This window comes from Corvus moneduloides, chromosome 30 (genome assembly GCF_009650955.1).
Source record: "Corvus moneduloides isolate bCorMon1 chromosome 30, bCorMon1.pri, whole genome shotgun sequence".
Lineage (NCBI taxonomy): Eukaryota > Metazoa > Chordata > Aves > Passeriformes > Corvidae > Corvus > Corvus moneduloides.
In genome coordinates this window covers 2275115-2297588 of record NC_045505.1, presented here as the reverse complement: position 1 = coordinate 2297588, position 22474 = coordinate 2275115, and the positions used below count along the sequence as shown (strand labels likewise).

The window sequence follows — 22474 nt, the reverse complement described above, 5'->3', positions numbered from 1 at the left end:
GGGACAGCCCCAGAGCCGCCCCAGTGGAGGTGACGCACCAGGAGGGGACAGCTCAGGAAATGACTGAGGGGTGAGGGAGAAGCCAAACCCGGCCCTTATTACACCAAACGCTGCTCCCGTGCCAGCTGACACCGCCTGGGGCACAGCAGGGACCGCTCCCTGCTCCAGGAGGGATCCTGGGCATCACCCCAGCTCCTCAGGAGCTGTTTGGGGTCAGTTCTCAGCTGCCCAGGCGGGAGGCACAGGGGGTGATCCTCTCCTCAGGGTGGACGCCCTGTCCTGGTCCTGCAGCTGCTCCCGAAGCATCGAGGCCGTGTCTGGGAGAGCCCGGGGCTGGTTCTGGGAACCTCCAGATGCTGACCCTGCCTGGAATTGCACCAGGCCAAGCCAGAGGGACCTGGACCACCAGGACCAGCCGGTATTGGCCATCCCCGGGCCGGTGAGGGTGGGGAGAAGTATCTGGAGCAAATCCTGTGGGCTTTGGGCAAGGTTTGGGATGCAGCTTCCCGGGAAAACACGCCAGGGAGTGAGGAGGGGGAGGCAGAGGCCTGGGGGTGCCCGTGGGAGACCCTCAGCGCTGCTGGTGCTCCGTTATTTCCCTGGAATGAGAAAAAGGGCGATGCCTGTGGGCAGCCCTGCTCCCAATGGGTGAGTTGGGATCAGCCCGTGCCGGAGACCAGGCTGGGAAGAGCCGGGGGCATTTGTGTGGCAGAGCTGGACTTTCCCAGCACCCTCCAGCAGCAGAGCAGGCCAGGCACTGGACCCATGCCAGTCTGGTCACTCCAGGCTTTTGTGGGGACTGGTCGGCAGCGGGACAGGCTCCAGGACTGGGAACATCTTCCATCAGGATTGATTGGGCTGAGCCTGGGCAGGAATGGGGCTGTGGCCCCCCCCCCCCAGGCCTGGGCTGAGCCCCCCAGGGCCGTGGAGGGCCCCTGGGGCAGCTCTGGGCTCATCCCAGGAGTGGAACCACGCTGGGATAACCCCAAAACCTCACACCGGGACTGGGGTGGTGTTTTGGGCTTTCCTGGTGCTGCCCTGAGGCTCCAACGAGGCTGATCCGTGCCGGGGGCGGGTCACAGCCTCCAGAGCTGAGTTAGGAGAGCTCATTACCCCCCGTTCATGCTGCTCCCAGTTCACACCAGTTGCCCGGAGCGTGAGGCCCAGTGAGGGACCCGGGGGTGCCCCTGGTCCCCAGTTCAGCCCCCCGTGGGTGGGCAAAGCCCCCCCGGGACGCTCCCCCTCAGCCTCGGCCACCCCCGGGGGTCAGGCACGGGAGCTGTGGAGCAACCCCGGGATTCTGGATTTACCAGCCCTCCTCCCACTGCGGGCAGCCTGTAATTAATCACGCGCTTAATGAGTTTTGGGGAAGTTTGGGTGCAGCCCGCCCGTGGAGCCCTCGCTGCCATCACGCCCCTCCCTCCTCTCCCGCGGGACCCACAAATAGCAGGGAGCGCCGGGGAGCTCCGGCATTCCCAACCCGCTCCCGGGACGCCCATCCCGCCTCCCGAGGGACGATGGAGACCTGGATCCTCCTGTTCGGGGCAGGAATTGCCCTGGGCTGCGTGTCCGGCCGTGAGTAACCAGCGGGGCCGGGCCGCGGGGGCTCCAGGGCTGCGGCATCCCAGGGGATGGGCTGGGAGCGCTGCCCTAAACCAGGGACTGAGCCCTACTGGGACAACTGGGTCCTGCTGGGAACGGGTCCAGCCGGGCTCCGCGGGGGAAGGGGAGCGGGATTTTCCATGCTGGGTGGATTATCCAACTTCCCTGGTCCTCAGCCTGGCCCACCAGTTGGTTCCTGGTGTGTCTGGCCCTGCTTTGGTCCCGCAAAGCACAAGGAACCCTCCTCTGGCTCCTCCTTTCCATTTACCCACGGAAAAATACCGCTGGGTATTTTCCAATTCCAATCCCACATCCACCTTCCTCCCGCAGCCACTGGGGCTGCTCAGGTGGAAGCGCAGCAGGGACCGGGCTGCTCACCCTTCCCCACCCCGTGGTGCCCGGGAGAGGCTCGAGAGGGCCGAGGGAGAGGAGCTCTGGCTTTAAGGAGGAGCTCGGGGCTGCCAGGATTTGGCTCCTGGGATCCCATGGGAATGAGGTGGTGCTGGCACTGCCGAGTTCTTGCACAAATCATGAACTGTGATCCACTGATGAGGATGGGATTTCATCACCCCCGACGCTGCCAGGAGCCCGTATCTGATGTCCCAGGAGCGGCCGAGTCCCCTTGGGATGAAAGATGAGGAATTTTGCAAGGCCAGCGCACAGGAGAAGCTCCAAGTCTGAGTCAGGCTGGGAGCAGGAGTTTCCCAAGGGCTCCGTGTGAGTCCTGAGTTGTTCCAGAAGGAAAACCCGGGGTGAAGGTGGCTGGGAAGCTCGGCTGGCTCGTGGTCACCTGATGGACCAGTCTGGTGGACCTGGAACCACTTCACTTCTACTTGTGTGGGCGGCGGGAGATTTTCCCTGATTATCCCACAGACAGGGGTCATGTGTGGGTCTGGAGACCAGGAACGGAGGATTTGGGAAGCTCAGGCTGTCCACAGCTCTGTTCCAGGTTTATTTGTCCTTCAAATGGTCCCTTTTGGAGGCCAGCTTGGGTTTTGATCCGTGTTTTCCTGGAGGAACGAGGTCCTGAGTCAGGCCAGGGGCTTGGGGACGCAGCTCTGGCTGAGCTGTGACTCATCCCCTTGCCCGAAGCCAAACTGGGAGCACTGGGAGAGCTCCGTCACCTCGCCACTGCTGGGAGGATGGAGCTGGGCAGGGAACAACCCCCCCTCTCTTGGGCCAGAAGGCCTTTTTGGCAGAAGTGAAAATGAGTTTGGGAGGGGAAGGAGGGGTCTGGTCCCTGAGAATGAGAAATATTTGTGTGCTTTGTGCAGCCAGAGAAAACCTTTGGGCAGGACCAGCCAAAAAAACTCCTCTGGCTGGACCAGCCAAATACCCCTGGCGTGGTTGAGTGTGGATGTGCCACGTCCTCCTGTCCCGGCCACCACCCCTGTGGCACTTCCAGCTCTCCCCGCAGCCCCAAAAATCTCCCAAAATCTCCCAAAAGCCTCTCCGATCACCCCATCAGGGGCGGCCAAGGGCCCTGCAGCGATTTAGGGTCTATTTAGGGATTTTGGGTCCTGTCTGAGTGAAGAGGAGGAGGACCCATTCCCCCGCCCTGAGACCCCTCGGCCCCCCCGTGGGATTCGGGATTTGGGATTCGGGATTTGGGATGATGCTGAGCCCGCCCCTCCGAGGGCTCCGCAGCGCTCCCGGCCCCGCTGAGTCACCGCAGCGCGGGGTCGGGGCCCTGCTGGGACACGCTCGGGCTGCTGTGACAGCCCCGGGCCACACGGGACCGGCACCGGGACCGGCTCGGCGGTGACGGGGATGTGTGGGCAGCTCCTGCCTTGCACAATCCCGCCGGGATTGCTGCTGGAAAAGGAGCCTGGATGAGTGATCAGGGTGATTTATCCCAGCGCCGATCTGGGATGTGTCTGGGAATGGGGGGGGAGGCTCGGCTGCTGGGCTGGGACTGGGCAGACTGGGGGGTCTGGGCACCGCCAGCGTTGCTGACCACGCGATCCATGGCATGTCCCTGCCCTGGGAGTTGTCCCAGTTCTTCTCGTGGGCTCCGGGAGCACCTCGAGAGCCCCTCTGCTAAACCCCTCCTGTTTGGAGTGGATTTGCAGGGAATGGGAAGCCAAGAGGGAAAACCAAGCCAAGGACACCCCCAGGAGCTGGGGCCGGGGGGTCCGGGGGGGCCAAGGGGTCCCTCAGCACCTGCAGGGCCCAGGTGACGTCACCGGGCACAAATAATTGGGGTGAAGTGACGAAGGGAACAAACAACGCGGGTGCCGAGGGAAGGCGGCGGTGCCGGGGAGCTTGATGTCACCCTCATGGCCTAGATGTCACTGTCATCGCCTGGATGTCCCGGGACAGGTTGTGTCGCATCGGGGTTTGCCCCGGGGCCACGTTTCACCCGCCCGAGTTGGGCAACCCCGCGGTGCCTCAGATGCCGGGAGATTGCGGCTCCGCCAGGGAAAGCAACACCCTCTGCTCCAGGGATCCCTTTGCCGGCTGGGACACGGCTGCTGGCACGGCCTGGGACAGGGCCACCCTGCTGGCACAGGGCCACCCTCCTGCTGAGGTGGCTTTTTGGCTCCTTCTGTCCCCTTCCTCCCATCAGGAGCTGACGAGGAGCAGGGAGCTCCTTCCTTGGGGACAATCCCAACCCCTTGGTGACCTCCAGCTCCTCTTTGCTCCGTGACAAGTGTCCCTCGTCTCTCTGAGAGTGTCCCTTGTCCCCTTCAAAGCGTCATTGCTGCTATTTTTAGCTTTGCTTTGCTGCCCTGCGTCACACAGCAGGTGCTCAACAACTCATTTGTTACAAACAGCTCGGGAAGGAGTTTTCCCAGTTTTCCCAGTTTTCCCAGCAGGAGGAAGGGTGGCCAGGACGCAAACGAGGGTGCCTGGAATGCGGCAGCTCCTCCAGCGGGGCCCGGGGCGCTCAGGCTCATCCCGGGGTGAATCACAGGGAGCAGTTCCAGGGGGGCACCCACGAGGTGCTCGCTGGTGTCACCCCGGCGCGGTGACACCCACCAGGAGTGACCCTGGTGACAAAGAGCCCGGATGGCTCCGGGGCTGCAGGAGAACCCCAGGGCTGTCCCAGGAGGGGACAGAGGGCAGGGTGGGGATGCTCCAGGTGAGGGGGTGGCTGCACTTAGCCGCTCCTGAGGGCCGCCCCCTGTTTGTGTCCCCAAAGACCTGTACACGGCCCCCGACTCCTGCGAGGGACGCTGCGGGGAGCCCTTCAGCGAGGAGGACGAGTGTCACTGTCACCCCGAGTGCGAGAGACACCACAACTGCTGCGAGGACTACGAGAGGCACTGTGGGCCCGGTGAGCACCCGGGGACAGGGATTTGGGGTGTCCCTTCCCCCTGCTGAGGGTGCCAGGGGTTGGTCCCAAGCCTCTGCAGGCTCCTGGGCAGTCCCCAGGGTGTCCCCATCCCCCTGAGCTCCTTTTCCTGTCGGTTCTGCAGGTGGGGAAGGGGCCGAGGATGAAGCTCGAACCCGCAGTGAGTGAGGAGGGATGAAACCTCCCTCAAGCGCCTCAGGGGGTCCCCCCCCATTCCTCGGGGTGTCACCCCCTTGCCAGCAGCGCTGTCCCCTCCCCGGAGTTGGGGGCAGGAGCCAGCTGGGTTTGCATCACCTTCCCACCTAAAACGTGGGAAATGAGGACGGGAATGATCCCAGTGGATGTGGGAGACAGGGACTGATGCTTCCCATGTCCCCATGGCCACCTCCTGTCCCCAGGGCTTGGGGTCAGTGAGGGCCGGGACCCCCTCTTGCACCCCTTAAGCCTCCACATCCTGGGATCCCCCATGTCCCAACAGGGACATCCTCACTTCTCCATGGATCCTGCTGGATCCCCCACACTTTTCCATGGATCCCAGAGCGGTCCTCAACCCCTGCCTGTCCCCACAGACGGATTCTCCAGCAGCCGCGATTCCATCACGGACCAGGAGCTGCTGGAGCTCTCGGAGCAGCTTTATGGGGTGGATCACAACAAAGCCCGGCCCAGCGACATCACCCTCAACCCCCAGCACCACGCAGGCCCCGACGAGACCGGGGACAAACAGGACCGGTCCCCGCAGCCGTGAGTGGCACCGGGGGAGGGACAGTGACCCAGAGCTGGGCTGGCTGGGGAAGGGAGCTGCAATTCCCCGGCCCCGCTCTTCCCCAGGCTCTACAAATACGTGAACGAGGAGCTCTTCTCCAAGCCCACCTACGCCAGCTTCATTAAGCTGCTGGATAATTACCAGAGGGCCACGGGCAGGGAGGAGGAGGTGACGGCCGAGGAGCTGCGGGAGCAGGACCGTTTCCTCGAGGAGGTGATGAAAACAGAGCTCATGAAGAAACTCTTCACCTTTCTGCGGGGAAAAAGTGAGGCTGGAGCAGGGCAGGGCTGGGGAATGGGGGAATCCCAAAGGGAATCGAGAATTCCTGAGGGACAGGAGCGGGGAAGGGATGGGGAACCCCAGCTCTGCCTCTCCCGGTGCTCCCACCTTTCCCTGCAGATCGCTACGGCTCCGAGCAGGAGTTCGTGCAGGATTTGAAGGAGATGTGGTTCGGCCTCTACTCCCGAGGGGATGGAGAACAGGATTCCAGCGGCTTCGAGCACGTGTTCTCAGGTACAGCCCTCCCCGGGGCCGGGCCGTGCGCGGCGCCGGGCCGGGGGCTCATCCCGGGATCCCGTCTGTGTTTAGGGGAGGTGAAAAAGGGAAAAGTGTCTGGATTTCACAACTGGATCCGCTTCTACCTCCTGGAAAAGCAGGGGGTTGTCAACTACTTCAGCCACAACTTCAACGGGCCGGTGAGAGCTCCCGGAGAGGTCCGGGGCACCCCAAATCCCATCCCAGTGGGATGACCCCACAGCATCAGGAGTGCTCCCTCTGCCCCATCCCTGCTGTTCCCCCGTGTGTCCTGCGGTGGAGTGGGGTGGGAAGGGCCAGGACAGACAATGCCAGGGGCAAGAGGGGCTCCCAAGCCATGAGGGAGAGATTTGAGGCCAGGGGACTCTGCCGGGACCCCTCAGCCCGGCTGGGAGCTGCTCTGGATCCCCCATGGAGGGGCTGTGAGGATTCCCGGATGGGCTGGGTGTGGATTCCCAGCCCTGCTGCCCCCAGAGCCGAGTGGGGCCGGAGGTGTGACCCCAAACCCCCCTCCCTCCGCAGTGGGACACGTACCCTGACGTGCTGGGGCTCCAGTTCAGCTGGGATGGCTTCTACAAAGAGGTGGGGTCGGCCTTCATCGGCTGCAGCCCCGAGTTCGAGTTCGGCCTCTACTCCCTCTGCTTCCTCGCACGGCCCGGCCGGGCGTGAGTACTGCCCCTGTGTCCATCTGTCCATCCTGAGCCCGGCCCTGGGGCTGGCACGGCCTCCCTGAACACCATCAGAGCTGGGGCTTGCCCTGAGTTTGGGGCTCGGGGACGGAGCAGGGCGGTGACAGTCAGTGTCCCCACAGATGTCACCTGAGCCTGGGCGGGCACGGCCTCAGCGTCCAGACCTACCCCTGGACCAAGTCCACCTACGGCAGCGGCAGGAGGTTTATCGCCACCGCCTACGTGATGTCACCCTGAGGGGGGGACGGCTGTGGGGCGAGCACCGCCCGCTCTGGGGCCGGTCCGGCCGCGGGACGGGAGCGGCCGCGCTGCGGGCCCGGGCCGGGGGCCCGGAGGGGCCTGGGAGGGGCGGCGGGACCACCGGGACACCCCCAGCCCCCACCGCGAGCCGCGGGCCCGGTCTCGGCGGAAGAGCGGCGGGAAGGGAAGGATTTGGCACGGAAAGGAGGATTCTGAGCGGAATAAACACTGTCCTGGCTGCGGGAGCGTTGGGTTCCGGGGGCAGGAGCTGCGGCTCCCCCTTTATCCACCCCGCACCCCATTTCTCCCTCTGTTTGTCCCCCCACCCCCTCTCTGAGCCCCCCGAGGCTTTGTCCCCCCGCACACCGCCGGTCCCCGGGGCTCTGTCCCCCGGAGCCTCTCCCCGGGGCCCCTTCCCGGGAATTCGGCTCTGCCCCGGGTGCCTCCCCCACCCCTGCCCAGCTGAGCTCTCCCCGGGGGCCGCGGCTCCCCAGAGACCCCCAAACCCCCCCGAGCTGGGGCTGCTCAGGGCTCCAGGTGCTCCAGCACCGCCCTCAGGGGGACAAAGCAGAGCCCGGGGGAGCAGCGGCACCCCCAGGCCGGCACTCCCCGGACTCCCACCCCCTTCCCCGGGCCGGGCCGTGAAGATGACGCCCCACTCTCGGGACAAGACCCCCACCCGCCCCGAGGCACCAGGATCCCACAGCCCCCCACTCACCCCCGGATTTGGGGGGTGCCGGGGGGGGAGTGACAGCCACCAGCTCCCCCCGCTGCCCCCGTCCCCTCCTGCTGCACCCCCGGGCTGGCGGGGCCGGCGGTCGGGGGGTCCCAGGGCGGTGGGGCCGGGCGGGAGCCGGGAGCTCGGAGCTGCCTGACAGATGGTCCGGCTGCAGCAGTTCCTGGGCAGGGCTGGGAGTCCCCGCACCATCTGCCAGGGGTCACAGGTGACCCCCAAACCCCGCCGCGGGGGAGGGGGGGAATGCCAGAGCTTGATTTATAGAAATGCGCTGGGAAATCGGGGAGAGGGCGGCTTTGGGGGGGGCCCGGGCTGGGGGCGGGTGGTGTCCCCCGGAGCAGGGGTGTCACGGGGGGTGATTGTGGAGTCATTTGAGGGATCCAGCGCTGGGGCCATGGCCAGGGTGGCCCGGGCCAGCTAGGGAGGGCACCGGGCGGGGCAGAGCTGTGGGACGGGGATGCTCCAGGAGCCTCCAGCCCGTCCGGGAGCTCTCGGCAGCGGGTGGTTCCTGCCCCCTCTGGCACAGGACCCGGCTCCTCCTCCCTGCCATCCCTGCCATCCCTGCCAGCAGCTCCGGCAGCCTCCTGGATGCCGAATCTCACCCTCGTTGATGCCAAACATCCCCGGTACCCCCCCCCAGGTTTACACAGAGCCCCGGCCCCGCGTCCTCGGGGAAGGGGCGGTGGGAAATTGCTCTTCCGACACCCATTCCTGGGGAGAACGGAGGCAAAACCTGGCAGGGAAGGGTCCTGGGCGGCTGCCGCGGGGGGGGGGTGCGGCGCTGGGCACTGGAGCAGGGGCTTGGAGGTGCTCAGGGGATACTGGGGAGCTGCTCTGCCTTTGTGTGCACTCAGAAGGGACCCCTCTGGCTGTCCCCGGCCCTGGGGAGAGCAGGGACGGCCGCGCTGGGCATTTTTCCAGGTCCCTGCCGGGCTGAGGCCCCCCCGTGCCTGCACCGGGTCGGGTGTGAGGCATCCAAGGTCAGGTGGAACAGCAGAACTCCCCGTGGCTGGGTCCCATGCCCCCCCAAAACCCCCGCGTGGAGCCGGCAGAGGCACCTCAACCTCCTCCCCCCATCCCCAGGACCCCTGGGAGCCCCCCAGGGCCGGCACATCCCTCCACAACTCCCTGCCCCGGGGTCCCGCTCCCGGTTCGGGCCGAGGGGGCAGCGCGGGGGGACCCCGGGCCTCGCCCCCCGTGTGGGGAAATGAGACAGAGCGAGCGGCGAGGAAAGGGCAGGGCAGGAGAGGAGGGGCAGGTGTCAGCAAGCTGCCTCCAGCCATCTGTTGCCAGCTCGGGGACTCCGGGGCCCCCCAGCTCCGCGCCTGGCGGGGACAGCGCTGCCTCTCGGGGGGGAAACCCTGCGCGGCCGCGTCCCCCACCTGAGGCAGCCGGGGACGCGCGGAGGGGGAGCGGGCGCTCCCCGCGAGGGGTTCCGGGGCTGCCCAGGTGTCTCTGGCACAGCTGAGCTCGCGGGGACACTCGGGGGGCTTTGACCCCCGCTTCCAGGTGGGGAAATATGGGGGTATCCCCTGGGCTCCCCCCAAAGCGCACACGGGGTGGATTTTTCCCGTTTTTCCCCGTTTTTCATGTGTTTTATTGGGTTTGCCCCCCCCCCCCCCCGTGTTGCCCCGTTTTTTCCCCTTCTTTCCCCCTTTTTCCCGCGCTCTGCTGAGCACAGGGAGCTGGGAGAGAAGGAGGAAGGAGCGGCTGGCCGTGGAATCCCGGGATCATCCCCCCGCCCGGGGCCAGGAGAGATCCCGGAGAGATCCCAGAGAAACAGGAGGGACCCCTTCTCCCTGTTTTTAGGAGGTGTGCGGAATACTCGGGGTCCCGGGCGGAGGAACCGCTCTGTCACCCTCCCGTCCCTGCCGCAGCTGCTCCCCTGGGTCCCGCCTCGTTGTCCCCCTTGGAAACGGCTCCCTGAGAGATCCCTGCGGGATTTCTCCCGGCGCAGGCCGGGCAGCGTTTCCCCGGCAGCTCCATTAGCGCTGCGCGCAGTGAGGATGCGGAGGGTTCGGGCTCCAGCTGAGCCCCCGCCAGGCAAAGCCCGCGGCTTTAGACCCTAATCCGAGCGGCCCCGGGGACCGGGACGCGGCGCGGAGCCTCCCTAATCCCTCCCGTAACCGATCCGGCCGTAACTGCCCCGATGGGGCTCCGGCCACATCTGCTCCGGGAGCGCCCGGCTCCACCTCGACCTAAGAGGATGAGGATGCGGAGGGGGATTTGCTAAACCGTTTATGCCCCCGGCGCTCCTCAGCCGCGGCGGGACGGGATCTCCGCTGGATCCAGCCCCGGAGCGGCACCGCTGGGTCGATCCCGAAAAAACCCCGGCGGGGGGCTCAGGGCTGCCAGGGAGGCAGAAATGACCCCAGTCATGAGCCCCACGCTCTGCCCCGTCCCCAGGCACAGCCTGGGTGGGGAGCGAGGGTCTTGCCCTGCCTTTGGGAGCCCTCGAGGGGTCTCATGACCCTCCACTCCAGCCCTGAGCACCAAATTAACGGAGAAACGACCCCAAAACACCCAACCCTGATGTGCGCGGGGGGGTTCGTGAGCAGGGAGGGAGCCCCTGGAGCATCCCCCCAGCCCAGGGGTGCAGCGGGGAGGGGTCGGGCCCCGCCGCGGCCGGGGTAGGACCCAGCCAGGTTTTTGGGATGGCAAATCTTCCTTTTTAACAGGGATTTATCCCGGGGATGGAAGGGGAGGGGGAGAGCAGAGCAGAGCTCCCCCCGAGACCCCCGGAGCATCGCTGGCAGCTGGGCCGGGGGTCCCCCCGGAGCAGGGGTTAATGAGGGAGCGGCGGCCGTTGGTCCCATATGGACACGGGGACAGGGAGGGGGCGGCTCGTGCCGGGGTCCTGCCCGCGTTTTGGGGCGGGGGGACGCAGAGCCCCCTCCTTGCGCTGCCGCGAGCCCCCCGAAGGGCAGGGGGAGGGCGCTGATCCCCCGGTCTGGAGCTGCTCCCGCGCCCCTCCCGTTCCAGGGGTTGTTCCTAGGATCCAACAGCCGCGAACCCAGACCCCCGGTGCATCGCCTGGGGGGTCCCAGCACCCCAAATTTCTTGCTCCGGGGGATCCAGCACCCCAAACTTTGCCCCTCAAGGGCTCTGACACCCCACAGCACATCCTCTGATGCACCCAGGTGGGGACACGGGGAGGAGCGCGGTGAGGCCACTGCGCCCACCCCGGCCGTGGCACAGTGGGGGCACATCCAGGTCCCTGAGACTCGTCCCGGTGAATCCAGGGATGCCGAGGCGGTGCCGGCGCCGCTGGCCCGCAGCTGGCCCGGGCCGTTGGGGACCCAAGCCGGGGTCGCGTCCGTTGCCCCCGCGCTGCTGCTCGTGGCCAGGAGCCCGCGGGGCCCCCTGGCACCCTCGTGCCGCCGCCCGCGGGGACGCCGAGCAGCGAGGAGCAGCCAACTGTTCCCCGGCGGGGCCGGCGGGCGCAGCCCCCGCTAATCCAATCCATCAGGGGGGTAATGAGCTATGAAAGTGTGGATTCAATTAAGGGGGATTGCGGCGGGAGGCAGCGCCCGGCGGCAGACGGCGAAAGGAGCCCGGGTCCCCTCTGAAAGGCTCCATCTGTGCCGCCGGGGCCCCTTTGTGCTCCCTGAAAGCGCCGCCGAGCCACAAAAGCCGCCGCCGTCCCCGCGCTGGAGCCGGGCGAGGCTCCGGTGATTCCCGGGGGGAAACTGAGGCACGGGAGAGGAGCTCGTGGAGGGGTTGGGGGAAATCGCGGAGCCGGGTCTCGGTGCTGGTTTCGCTTCACGGATTAGTTTTGATTTATGGGGTTTGTGCAGGGATTCCGTGGGAATCATCGAGCCCTGGGATGCTCGAATCCGGGAATGCTGGAATGGTTTGGGCTGGGAGGGACCTTAAAGAGCATCCAGTGCCACCCCTGCCATGGGCAGGGTCACAGGGTCACCTCCACTGTCCCAGGCTGCTCCAAGCCCCAATGTCCAGCCTGGCCTCGGACACTTCCAGGGATCCAGGGGCAGCCTCAGCTCCTCTGGGCACCCTGTGCCAGGGCCTGCCCACCCTCACAGGGAGGAATTTCTCCCCAGTATCCCATCTGAATCTCCTCTCTGCCAGCGTGAGCTCCCCCCGACTCATTTGGGCTGGAAACACCCCCGAGGCCTCTTCATCCGAGAGGCTCCCGCCTGATTACAACTTGGGAGGGATTGGCCCGGGGACGAGTTTAAAGATGGGATTATTCCTGTACAAATTCTGATTAAAGCGTCCCCAAACCCTCCTGCAACATCGTTAAGCCGAGCTCTAATCTCGCCTGAGCAGAGACTTCGTCAATAACTCCAAATCTCTGCGCTGTTGGTTTATCTGGTACGGATTAAGCCGGGAGCTTCCTGAAGTTGTATTAGAACAGAAAAAAAATAACCAGACCCCGGGGTTTTGAGAGGGTTTGCATTGGCAGCTGCCATCTCCCACGTCCCAGCCAGGGAAGCGGCTGGATGGAATTCCTGGTGTCTCTCAGATGCCAGGGAGGGCTCCAGGGATCTCCCAGTGCTGCCGCCGGGATGAGAACAGCCCCGATCCCATCCTAGCCCTGCTGGATTTGGGGACAGTTCGTGTTCCCAGCCCTCGGTGACATTGCAGGACACAATTCCCACCCTGGCTGGGGACCACAGCCTGTGGGGGGTGGATGAGGGATGGCTCTGGGATGGAGGGATGGATGGAGGGATGGATGGAGGGATGGATGGAGGACGGATGGATGGATGGAGGGATGGATGGATGGATGGATGGATGGATGGATGGATGGAGGGATGGATGGAGGGATGGATGGATGGAGGGATGGATGGAGGGATGGATGGACGGATGGATGGAGGGATGGAGGGATGGATGGATGGATGGATGGAGGGATGGATGGATGGAGGATGGATGGATGGATGGATGGAGGGATGGAGGGATGGATGGAGGGATGGATGGATGGATGGAGGGATGGATGGATGGAGGGATGGATGGAGGATGGATGGATGGATGGAGGGATGGAGGATGGATGGAGGATGGATGGATGGATGGATGGAGGGATGGATGGATGGAGGATGGATGGATGGATGGAGGGATGGATGGATGGATGGAGGGATGGATGGATGGATGGATGGATGGAGGATGGATGGATGGATGGATGGAGGGATGGATGGATGGATTATGGATGGAAAATGCTGCAGGAATGGGACACCTCACACAGGAGCCCCCCACCCTCACAGCCACATCCAGGATCAACTCCTCAGGTTGAGGGAGAGAAGAAACTGCTCCTGAGGGCCGCTGAGGTGGCAGTGATGGGGGTTTGCACCTGGGGGTCACGGCCTTGCACGACCCCGTTTGACCCCCGTTCCCCTCCCGGCACATCCCGGTTCCCTGGTGTCACCAGCGGTGCCACCGCCTCCATCCTCCCGGGACCACGGTGGCTCCTCTCCCCCCTCTGAGCAGCAGGAAAAGTTCGTTGCCAAAATCTGCTGTCCCCACGGGGGAAAAGACGATTAAGTCAAGACCCCGCAGCCCGATATCCCGGCTTAGTGGGAAAATCCGCGTGGTTTCCCGAGCCGGGCACATTAGGGGCTCATGGCCGGCGGTGTTATCAGATTACAGACAAATATCAGAATTACAGCTCTGAAAGCCGGGCTTGCGGGGGACTTAGCAATTATCCAGCCCTGGGCACCCCCACCCCGCCGGGGAAACCAGGGCGACCCCGAGCCGTGACCCCCGGGGCCGGGGGCGGCTCCCAAACGGGGCTGTCCCGGGGGGGGTGGGACAGGGAGTCCCCTCCACGGGCTTTGGCCAGGGCTGGACACCCCAACGGCCCCCGCGGGAGTTCCGCAGGTGGGATGGGAGGGGAAGCCGCTCTGGGAGCCCTTCCCAGCCCCCCGACCCCGCCTGCCCCGTGTCGCCCCACCTGTGGGACCCCTGGGAGGAGCTGGGGGGCTATGGGGTGTTCAGGGACCCCCAGAGGGGACGAGGGACCCTCCCCAGGCCCCCCAGGCTGGGTGCAGCGAGTGCGCCCGTTCTCAGCTCCTCAGCAGTGCCAACCCTCCCCCCGTCCTGGTGTCCTGCGGGGACACGGGGGGCACCCGCACCCCCGGGTGCTGCGTCCCCCCTCCCCACGCCAGCCGGGGGCCAGCTGTGCCCTCGCAGTGGCGGCCTGGCACGGCTCCTGCCCTGCTGGCACGGGCTGGGGCTGCTGGAAGGGCGCTGCCCCGGCTGTCGGGCGCACACGCGCCCGGGGGAGCTGGCACGGAGCGGGGCTTGGCCACCGGCCAGCGGGAGAGGGGCCGGGGGGGCCGGGGGCACAGCTGGACCCTCGGCCCCGGCGGGCAGCGGCCGCTGTCCTCAGCCCAGGGCTCTCGGGGCGTCGCTGGGGGGGCCCCGCTGCCACCGCGGGGGTGCGGGGGGGCGTGGGGGGCGCCCGGCACGGAGCTGTGGGTGCGTGTGGGCCCTCGCAGCGCTGCCACAGCCCCGTGTCTGTGTCACCGCCCGGTGTCCGTGTCCCTCTGTGCACACGCGGGTGGGTGCCACCTTTATGTGTCCTGTGTCCGTGCCGGGAAGGGTCCCACACCTCCCCCGGAGCGGGGCAGGGTGAGACCCACCCCGCCCAAATCCAATCCAGGCAGTTCCATCCCAGGTCGGCGCATCCCCATCCCCGCCCTGTCCCTAAATCCGCCGCTCCCCTCTTTTTTTGGGGGACGCACGAGTTCCCCCCCGCTCCCCGCCAGCCCCTGCCTGGCCCGTGCCCCCTGTGCCCCCCGTGCTCCCCGTGCCCGGCCCCGTTCTCGCTCGGAGCGGCCCCGCAGGGGCCCCCCCGGCCCGCCTGCAGCTGCGGGGGCCCCCGGAGAGCCCCCCGCCCTCAGCCCGAGCCGGGCGCAGCTTGCGGGGCCGAGCGGCGGCGGCTCCCCCGGGCTCCGGCACAGCCGGCGCGGGGCCGGGGGACAGCGGGGCGGGACGCGTGGAGCGGGGTCCCCGCGCGAGGGGACGCGGGGGGGACGCGCCCCCACGGCCGCCAGACGCTGCCGAGGGGTCGGGGCGCAGCTGCGGAGGGACGGAGGGACCCGGGGGTGCTGCGGGGGAGGAGGTGGGGTGAAGTCAGGACGGCCGTGTCCCCTGCGTGGAAGTGTCCCCGAGTCCCTGCATGGAGCAGTTGGGGCACATCCCAGCTCCCCACACCCACCGGTACCCCCAGGGCTGCCCCGCACCCCAAAAATCTGCCTGTGACCCCGGGGCTGTGCTGTGCCCCATTTCCTTCTACCCCAATTCCCCCCAGTGCCCTCAGGGCTCTGCTCTGCCCCCATTCCTGGTACCCCGAATCCCCCCAGCACCCCACAGAGCCCTTCTCCAAGGTCAGGGATCCTCTGGCAGCCCCCACCCTCACCCCAGCCCCCCAAAAAAGGAGACAACAGCCCCGGGGCAAAGCTGCTTGAAACAAGACCACGACTTTATTCGAGCTAAAAACCCCAAATCTGCTCTCTTTACAAAAGGATAAAACATTTTCAGTACAAAAGGGAAGATGCCCCAGGACCCGGGGGCTGGGCAGGGACCTCAAATCATCTCCAAATCCCCAACTTTATACAAAACCAGGGAGATTTGGCCAACGGGGACATCAAAAATAGTTGCCTGGCTTTTCTTTGAAAAACAAAACCAAAAAATCGTTGCATAGCGTTTAAAAGTTATTGCTCGTCTCAAAATGCGCGGAGGAGTTGAGAGCTGCCGGCAGGATCCGCCTCCCAAATCCATGGAATGGCCGTTAAATACGGAGTTTGGCATTAAATATGGAAATACTGGAGTTTATCACCAGAAAAAACAATCAGGTGGTGAGGGCGGGGAGGGAAATAAATTAAATAAATAATGGCTAATAAATAACCCTGGAGCACCAGCACGGCAAAAACCACAACGTCTCCACGAAGGGAATTCCCACAACGGGCCTGGAAGACGGAGGGGGAAAAACGTTCGGCACATCCCAGGTTTCCGTGGAAAACGAGAGGAAATAAATTAGGACCCCTCACACACAGTAATTAATAAATAAAGCAGGGAATTAAGACAGGCTTTTGTTGGCGCTCAGGGGATGCTACGAACCGAGAGGAGGAGAGGCCCCAAACGGGAGAGGGGATCAGTGGCTCCTTTTCCAGTCGGGATTCTGGGAAAGATCAGCGGGATCCCATCCGGGGTTTCCAGGTCTGTGTGTGGACGATCCCGTGGGGTTGGGGGGCACAGGGGGTGGCTCAGAAGGGGTCGGGTAGCGGGAGGGGAGCAGTGGAGGGATGGCCACAGGGGTGGTCAGGGCCTGGCTGGACTGTGGTGACCTGGGATAAGGGACTGGGATGTCCATGGATGATGGGCCACCATCCTTGGGCAATGGACCACTGACCTTGGATGATGGACCACTGTCCCTGGACGCTGCCCCTCCATCCCTGGACATTGTCCCTCCCTCCCTGGACGCTGTCCCTCCATCCCTGGACGCTGTCCTTCCATCCCTGGACGCTGTCCCTCCATCCATGATGGCAGCAGGAGAAGTTTCTCCCTGGGGTGGGAAATCTCCCATTTTGGTTTCCCACAAGTGTCCAGCTCATTCCCACCCGGCCACGGCTGGACTGGGAAATCCATGACCACACTGGAGCACGGGGAAGGGACACCGGTCACCCCGAGGGGCAGCAGGAGCTGACAGGGACAGGGATGTGTCCCCACCCCGCTGCCCCGAGCAGGGAGGGAGAGGAGCCGCCTCGGCCATGGATGTTCCAAGGGCTGGATGGGGCTGGATCCAGTGTCAGGATGGACATCCCGGAGGGGAAGCACCTTCGGGAGCATCTCTGGGGGACGCGGCAGCGAGCACTCAGCGCTCAGAAAGGTTCACGTGGCTCCTGGGGACAGCAGCGGGGACAGCAGCGGGGTGGCACCGGCCACCTCCAGGGCCGCGTCCTGCAGAGATGCTGGGGGTCCCTCACTCCGGCTCCGGAGTGTCCTCCCCTCGCTCCGGCTGTGTCCGCCTTGGCAACGGCTCCACGCCCGACTTCTCCCTGCCCCAAACCCCTGTCCGGCCCCACTACTCGTTGAAGATGGCACCGAGCTGGGGCCCGGCCACATGAGGTGGAAACGACTCGTAGCTCACATCCAGCGGGATCTCGTAGCGGGGCACGGAGCTCTGGAAGTGGGAGCCGGGTCCGTGGGCTCCGGCCAGGCTGACCGAGGGGTAGTGGGCCATGAAGGGGTAGGATTTATCCAGGTCCGGGGACCCGTCCTGCTTCAGGGAGAAGTTCCCGCTGATGCTCAGGGGCGGCGTCAGGGGCCCCTCGTAGGGGGGCGTGGAGCAGTCAGAGGGGTGGCTCCCGAAGGAAGCGTCCACCAGGCTCTTGAAGGCCGGCGGCTTCAGGTGCAGCAGGTGCGACTCCATGGAGCCGTAGGGGGGGCTGGGCAGCCCCTGGTAGCCGAAGGAGTGGCCAGCCAGGGCCGACTCGCAGGCAGGGGCCTTCTCCTCGTGCTTCTCCAGGAAGAGCGGCTGCGGGCCCAGCTGCAGGCAGCCGGCCACCAGGTTGCTGGTGGGCTGGGACAGCCCCTTGCACAGCATCTCCACGAAGCTCTTCCCCTCGGGCGTCTGCCCCGTCTCCAGCACCTCGGACAGGGCCCAGATGTAGTTCCTGGCCAGCCGCAGCGTCTCGATCTTGGAGAGCTTCTGGGTTTTGGAGTAGCAGGGCATGACCCTGCGCAGGTTGTCCAGGGCGTCGTTCAGGCCGTGCATCCGCGTGCGCTCCCGGGCGTTGGCCTTGACCCGCCGCGCCCGGAACCGCTCCAGCCTGGCCTTGGTCATCTTCTTCTTCTTCGGGCCCCTCCTCTTCGGCTTCTCCCCGTCTTCCTCCTCCTCCTCCTCCTCTTCCTCCTCCACGCTGTCGCGCTCCTCGGTCAGGGCCGGCCCCAGCCCGAAGGGACCTGTTCTGGTGTCCCCCTCCTTCAGCTCGGCCTTGGCTCCCGGCATTTCGTCCATCCAGCCCTGGCTGCTCACGAGCTCGGCCATGTCCGAGGGCTTGGCGCAGCTCTGGGGCATCCCCGAGCTCTGCAAGGGAGGGACAGGGACATGGGAAAGGGTTCCAGAGGGAGAATCCTCAAAATGTTGGGAAAATCTCCCTCCAGGCACAGCAGCAGCTCCCGGCACCCACGGATTCCCTTTCTCCGCTATTTCCCCCTCAATTTCCACTGGATTTCATCTGGGAACCGCTGATGCCTCTCCCTGGGCTCCAGCACCTCCTTCCCCAGGGCTTCCAACCATCCCATTTCGGGGTTATTCCCACTCCTGAATCCCTGCTGTCGCGCCCTCCACCCCGACTGTCACATTGAGGGTGACAACAGGGGGCTGGGAATTCCCGGTCTGAGAATTTCCTTCCCTGAGCCTCCGTTCCCCTCGGTGGCAGCACCGGGAGAGGCCCCGGGTCCCCATTAATCAGCCCCCCCAAATCCCATCACCGTCCCTGACTCATTCCATAAAGCTTTAGCCCCTAAGCAGCTTTGCTGGAAGTGCTGCCCGAGCCGCGGCTCCCCTTTCCCGACCATCCCACGCGGAAAATCCCACTTTTAATATGCGTGATGGGGCTCCCGGGCTGGATTAGGGTGTTAATTGCTGTCGTATCCCCAAAGGACCACGCAGCCCCAATTAACTCCTGGCAGAGCACCGGGGGTCTGGCGGAGGCTGGGAAATCGGGTGGGTGGGAGGGAGGATCGTTTTGGGGGTGGGGGGATGGGTCCGGCTGGTCCCGAGTCCCTCTGGTGGGATGAGGGCATGGCCCCGCTGAGATCAGCCCCAAAAGGCTGCAGATCTGCCCCAAAACCCCTCCAGATTGCAGCCGGGGGTTCCTTTTCCCCCCCATCCTCGGGGGCCCTCCCTCCCCTCGCTGCTCCCGGGGACCAGGATCCATCCCGGGAGGAAATCCCCGGGTTCGGGGCTCCCTTCTCGAGGGGAGCCCCGCGCCCCTGCCCTGCCCGGCATTTCCAGGGAAAGTTTTCTCTCTGGAAGTCCCGTTGGAATTTTTGAGGGGATTTTGCTTTCTTTCTGCAGAATATTGATTTAAAACAACAACAACAAAAAAAAAAAAAACCGGAAAGAAATTACACAAAGAGGGAATTGCCTGAGGAAGTCGCCTCCTTCACCACCTCCATCCCCAGCGAGACCCCGGCCCCGCCGTGCCCGGGGGTCTCCGCACCCTCGCGGTGTCCCCGCCCGGCCCCGGGACCGCGGCTCCGTCCCCAACGGGGACCGGCGGGAGCGGCTGTGGCCCCATCCCGCCCCTCTCCCCGCACCCCCGGCGGCTCAACCCCTCCCCGGGCCGGGGTCCCGCCGCTCCTCCGCGGGGGCAGAGCCCCCCGCGCCATCCCGGGGGAACCGGGAGCACCGAGCGGCCGCGGAGCCCCGTCGGGGGCACCCCCGGGGGTCCCGGTCCGCCCTTACCTGGGCACCGCAGCGAGTCCCCCGCTGTCACTTGTGTCACTTGCCCGGGGACATGGCGGGGCCAGCCCCGGGGGCGCGGGCAGCTCCCGCCGAGCGGCACCGGGAGGGCAGCGGGCACCGGCGGCTCCGCGCTCGGGCGGTTTTGAGAGCTCCGCGCTGCCCGCGGCTCCTGCCCGGCCGCGGGTCCCGCGTGGCTCCTCCCACGGGGGGAGTGACCGGGCCCGGCTCCTCCCGCGGCCCCACCGGGACCCCGACGGCAGCGCCCGAGCGTCCCGGGATTGGGGACTGGCGGGGTGGGGGGGACCCTCGGGAATCCCTGGATGGACCCCCATGGATGGATCCCCCCGGACGGGCACCCCCGCATGGGCCCCCCCAGTTTGCCCAGCCCCAGGACAGCCCCCGACACTCAGCCCCCTCCTCGGGGGAGCCCCCGGGGGTCCGCATCCCCCAAGACACGATGTGACGGTGCCACCAGTGCCACAGGCCTGGGGGTGTCCCCACCCGCCGCCCCCCCTTGCTGGGCACTGCCCTGGTGACACCGAGGGTGACACCGGCTCCCACCCGGGTGCTGGGGGTGGGCGCGGGGGCTGCGACCCCCTCCCGGCTGTAATGAGAGAGCGAAGGGGAGTAATTACCGCTCGGTAGAGCCAGAAGGGGCCCGGCCGAGCTGGGGACAGGCGGGGGAATGGACCTGGAGGCTCGGCAGCCCCCGAGAAAGGAGAACGGGGGGCGGAAAAAAGACACCCCCCCGAAATTTCGGGGGTCCTGGGTCGTTTAACTTGGCCCTCGGACTGGGGAAGCCCTCGGACCTGGGGGTTCCCCAGCTTGGGGCAGGAGTTGCTACCCTCTGCAGCAGCCGGGCTGAAAGGGAGGGGGGACAGCGGTGACACCCCAAAAATCACCTCCCTGATTTCCCCCATCCATCCGCTGCTCCCCAAATCCCCGCGCCCCCGCGCGGGACCCTTCCCCATGGCCCCGGAGCGCTCGGAATCGCGGCCCCGGCAGCCCGGGATTACGGGGAATACTAATTAATTCATTAGGCGGCTCCGTGGCTCCCTTCCCGGCGCGCGGGCCGGGCGGCACGAACAGATTGCGGCCGATAAATCTGCCTGTTGCGGGCCCCCCCTGACAGATGGCTCCAACAGGTCCCGGCACCCGCACAAAGGGGCCGGTGGGCGCCCCGGGGAAGGGGGGACACGGCCCGGGCTCCCCCGGGGCCGCGGGACCCCCGGGGGGTGCAGGGCATTGTCTGCGCCGGCCACGTGCCGCCGCTGATCCCATTGTGCGGGGGCCCCGCATCTGTTGGGGTTACGGCGGCCGCGGCCCCCCCCGGGAACGCTCGGCAAAGATGTTCCCTTCCCTCGTCCCCTTCCCTTCCCTCATCCCGCGGGACACCCCCCATCCCATCCTCTCGCCATCCCGCATCCCTCCCCGCTCCCCATCCCCCGGCACTGGTGACACTCCCAGCCCCAGTGTCCCTCTCTGCCGGGGGGCTCTGGGCAGCGCAGACCCCCAGGGGCGGGCAGTGACCCCCAGGGAAGGTGTGGCAGGTCCTGAGCTGATGGTCATTCCCGAAATATCCCCACAACGTGACCCTTTTAGCAAGCCCCCCCTGAAATCATCATCATCCTCCTCCTCCTCTTCCTCCTCAGCCGCGGGGGACAAGGGCAATTCCACCAGGATTTAGGAGGACGTGGAGTCCTCCCGAAGGCTCCAGGACTGGCCAAAAGGAGCCAAATTTGGGATGCTCCACCTGGATGATGCCTCACGCGGATGCAGCTCCACCCCGGGATGTTCCACCTCAAGGATGCTCCACCTGGAAAAGGGGATGAAGCCACCCCCCAGGCGCTCCCAAAGCCGCAGATTGGGGCGAATTTGGGGCTGATGAGAACAAGGGAAGCTCATCCCAGCCCTGCCCCCGCGTCCCCCCCGCCCCGGTGTCCCTCATCCCCCCGGCGGGGCCGCGGCCTGGAAGGGAGGGCAATTTCCAGAGTAAATATTGGGAAAGGCGCTTCCCGCCCCTGCGGCCCGGCTGGAATTCCTGGGCCCGTGCGGAAGCGCAATTACCGCGTATTAACGGGGTCTAATTTAATCCCGGCAGCTGCGCCCGGGCCGCCTCATTTGCATAACACTGGGGAATGCAATTAGGGAGAAACGAGGGGCTGGGGGGCCCCGGGGTTGGGGGGGAGGGGGCGGGGGGCTGCGGCCAGCGCTCCCTGACCCCTGTTTGTCACTTTGAGCGATGGTGGCACCGGCCAGAGGTGCCGCGGGGGCGGGGACAAAGGGACGCTGTCCCCGGGGTCCCCCTCGACTGTTCTGGGGTCTCCAAACCCCCCGGGTGCTCCAACCTCGGGGTCCCGGAGGCTCCGGAGGGAATTTCCCCACCCTGACGGCCGCTGGTGCTGGAGAAGGGACATGACAGGAACTGGGGACGCTCCCGTCCCCCCAAAAACCCCCGGGTGTGGGCCACGGAGTGGGGGTCACCTGAGATGTGCGGGGCTGAGCCTCTCGCACGGCTCCTGCCTCAGTTTCCCCTTCCTCCATTCCCCCTTCCTCAGGTTCCCCTTCCCCATTTTCCCTCCCCAGTTTCCCAGGTGCCAGAGCTGGGAAGGAGCAGGAGGGGGGGGCGCGCACCCCCCAGAACCTCCTGGGGCAGGAACCTCCTCGAGAGGGGCTTTTCCTGATGGGATCCCCCCAGAACCCCCCGAGAGGGGCTTTTCCTGATGGGATCCCCCCAGAACCCCCTGAGAGGGGCTTTTCCTGATGGGATCCCCCCAGAACCCCCCGAGAGCGGCTTTTCCTGCTGGGATCCCCCCGGAACCCCCCGAGAGCGGCTTTTCCTGCTGGGATCCCCCCGGAACCCCCCGAGAGCGGCTTTTCCTGCTGGGATCCCCCCGGAACCCCCCGAGAACGGCTTTTCCTGCTGGGATCCCCCCAGAACCCCCTGAGAGGGGCTTTTCCTGCTGGGAAATCCCCACGAACCTCCCCCCAAGAAGGATTTTTCCTGCCGGGAACGCGGCTCGTGGTGGGGGTCCTGGGTGGGCTGGGGTCCCTCGTGTCACCCCCCCGAAGGGAGGCAGCAGCGCACATGGAATCAGACCTCGAATCGCACATGGAATTGCACATGGAATCACATGGATCACATGGAATCTGACCGGGAATCACCCATGGAATCACCCAT

The 22474-nt window shown here is 65.9% G+C and overlaps 2 protein-coding genes across 2 annotated transcripts; one reads left to right on the top strand and one right to left on the bottom strand.

The window, feature by feature from the left end:
• Nucleotides 1–1403: 1403 nt before the first annotated feature.
• Nucleotides 1404–7371, top strand: ENDOU (endonuclease, poly(U) specific). Its single transcript, XM_032094248.1, has 9 exons — nucleotides 1404–1575; nucleotides 4748–4882; nucleotides 5025–5060; nucleotides 5470–5641; nucleotides 5729–5928; nucleotides 6063–6176; nucleotides 6252–6358; nucleotides 6720–6862; nucleotides 7009–7371. Exons 1-9 carry the CDS (start codon nucleotides 1518–1520, stop codon nucleotides 7121–7123), a joined length of 1080 nt encoding a protein of 359 aa, XP_031950139.1. The 5' UTR covers nucleotides 1404–1517; the 3' UTR covers nucleotides 7124–7371.
• A 7907-nt stretch (nucleotides 7372–15278) lies between these two features.
• NEUROD4 (neuronal differentiation 4) lies at nucleotides 15279–19450 on the bottom strand. Its single transcript, XM_032094254.1, has 2 exons — nucleotides 19294–19450; nucleotides 15279–17907 (listed from the first exon to the last, which is right to left on the bottom strand). Exon 2 carries the CDS (start codon nucleotides 17896–17898, stop codon nucleotides 16903–16905), a length of 996 nt encoding a protein of 331 aa, XP_031950145.1. The 5' UTR covers nucleotides 17899–17907; nucleotides 19294–19450; the 3' UTR covers nucleotides 15279–16902.
• Between the last annotated feature and the right edge of the window lie 3024 nt (nucleotides 19451–22474).

What these genes read in the sequence shown, in the direction of transcription:
- ENDOU (XM_032094248.1), top strand. Translation starts at nt 1,518, where the DNA reads ATGGAGACCTGGATCCTCCTGTTCGGGGCAGGAATTGCCCTGGGCTGC. An exon ending in CAGGACCGGTCCCCGCAGCC is followed by an intron (nt 5,642 to 5,728) that starts GTGAGTGGCACC and finishes GCTCTTCCCCAG; the next exon opens with GCTCTACAAATACGTGAACG. An exon ending in CTTCGAGCACGTGTTCTCAG is followed by an intron (nt 6,177 to 6,251) that starts GTACAGCCCTCC and finishes GTCTGTGTTTAG; the next exon opens with GGGAGGTGAAAAAGGGAAAA.
- NEUROD4 (XM_032094254.1), bottom strand. Translation starts at nt 17,898, where the DNA reads ATGCCCCAGAGCTGCGCCAAGCCCTCGGACATGGCCGAGCTCGTGAGC.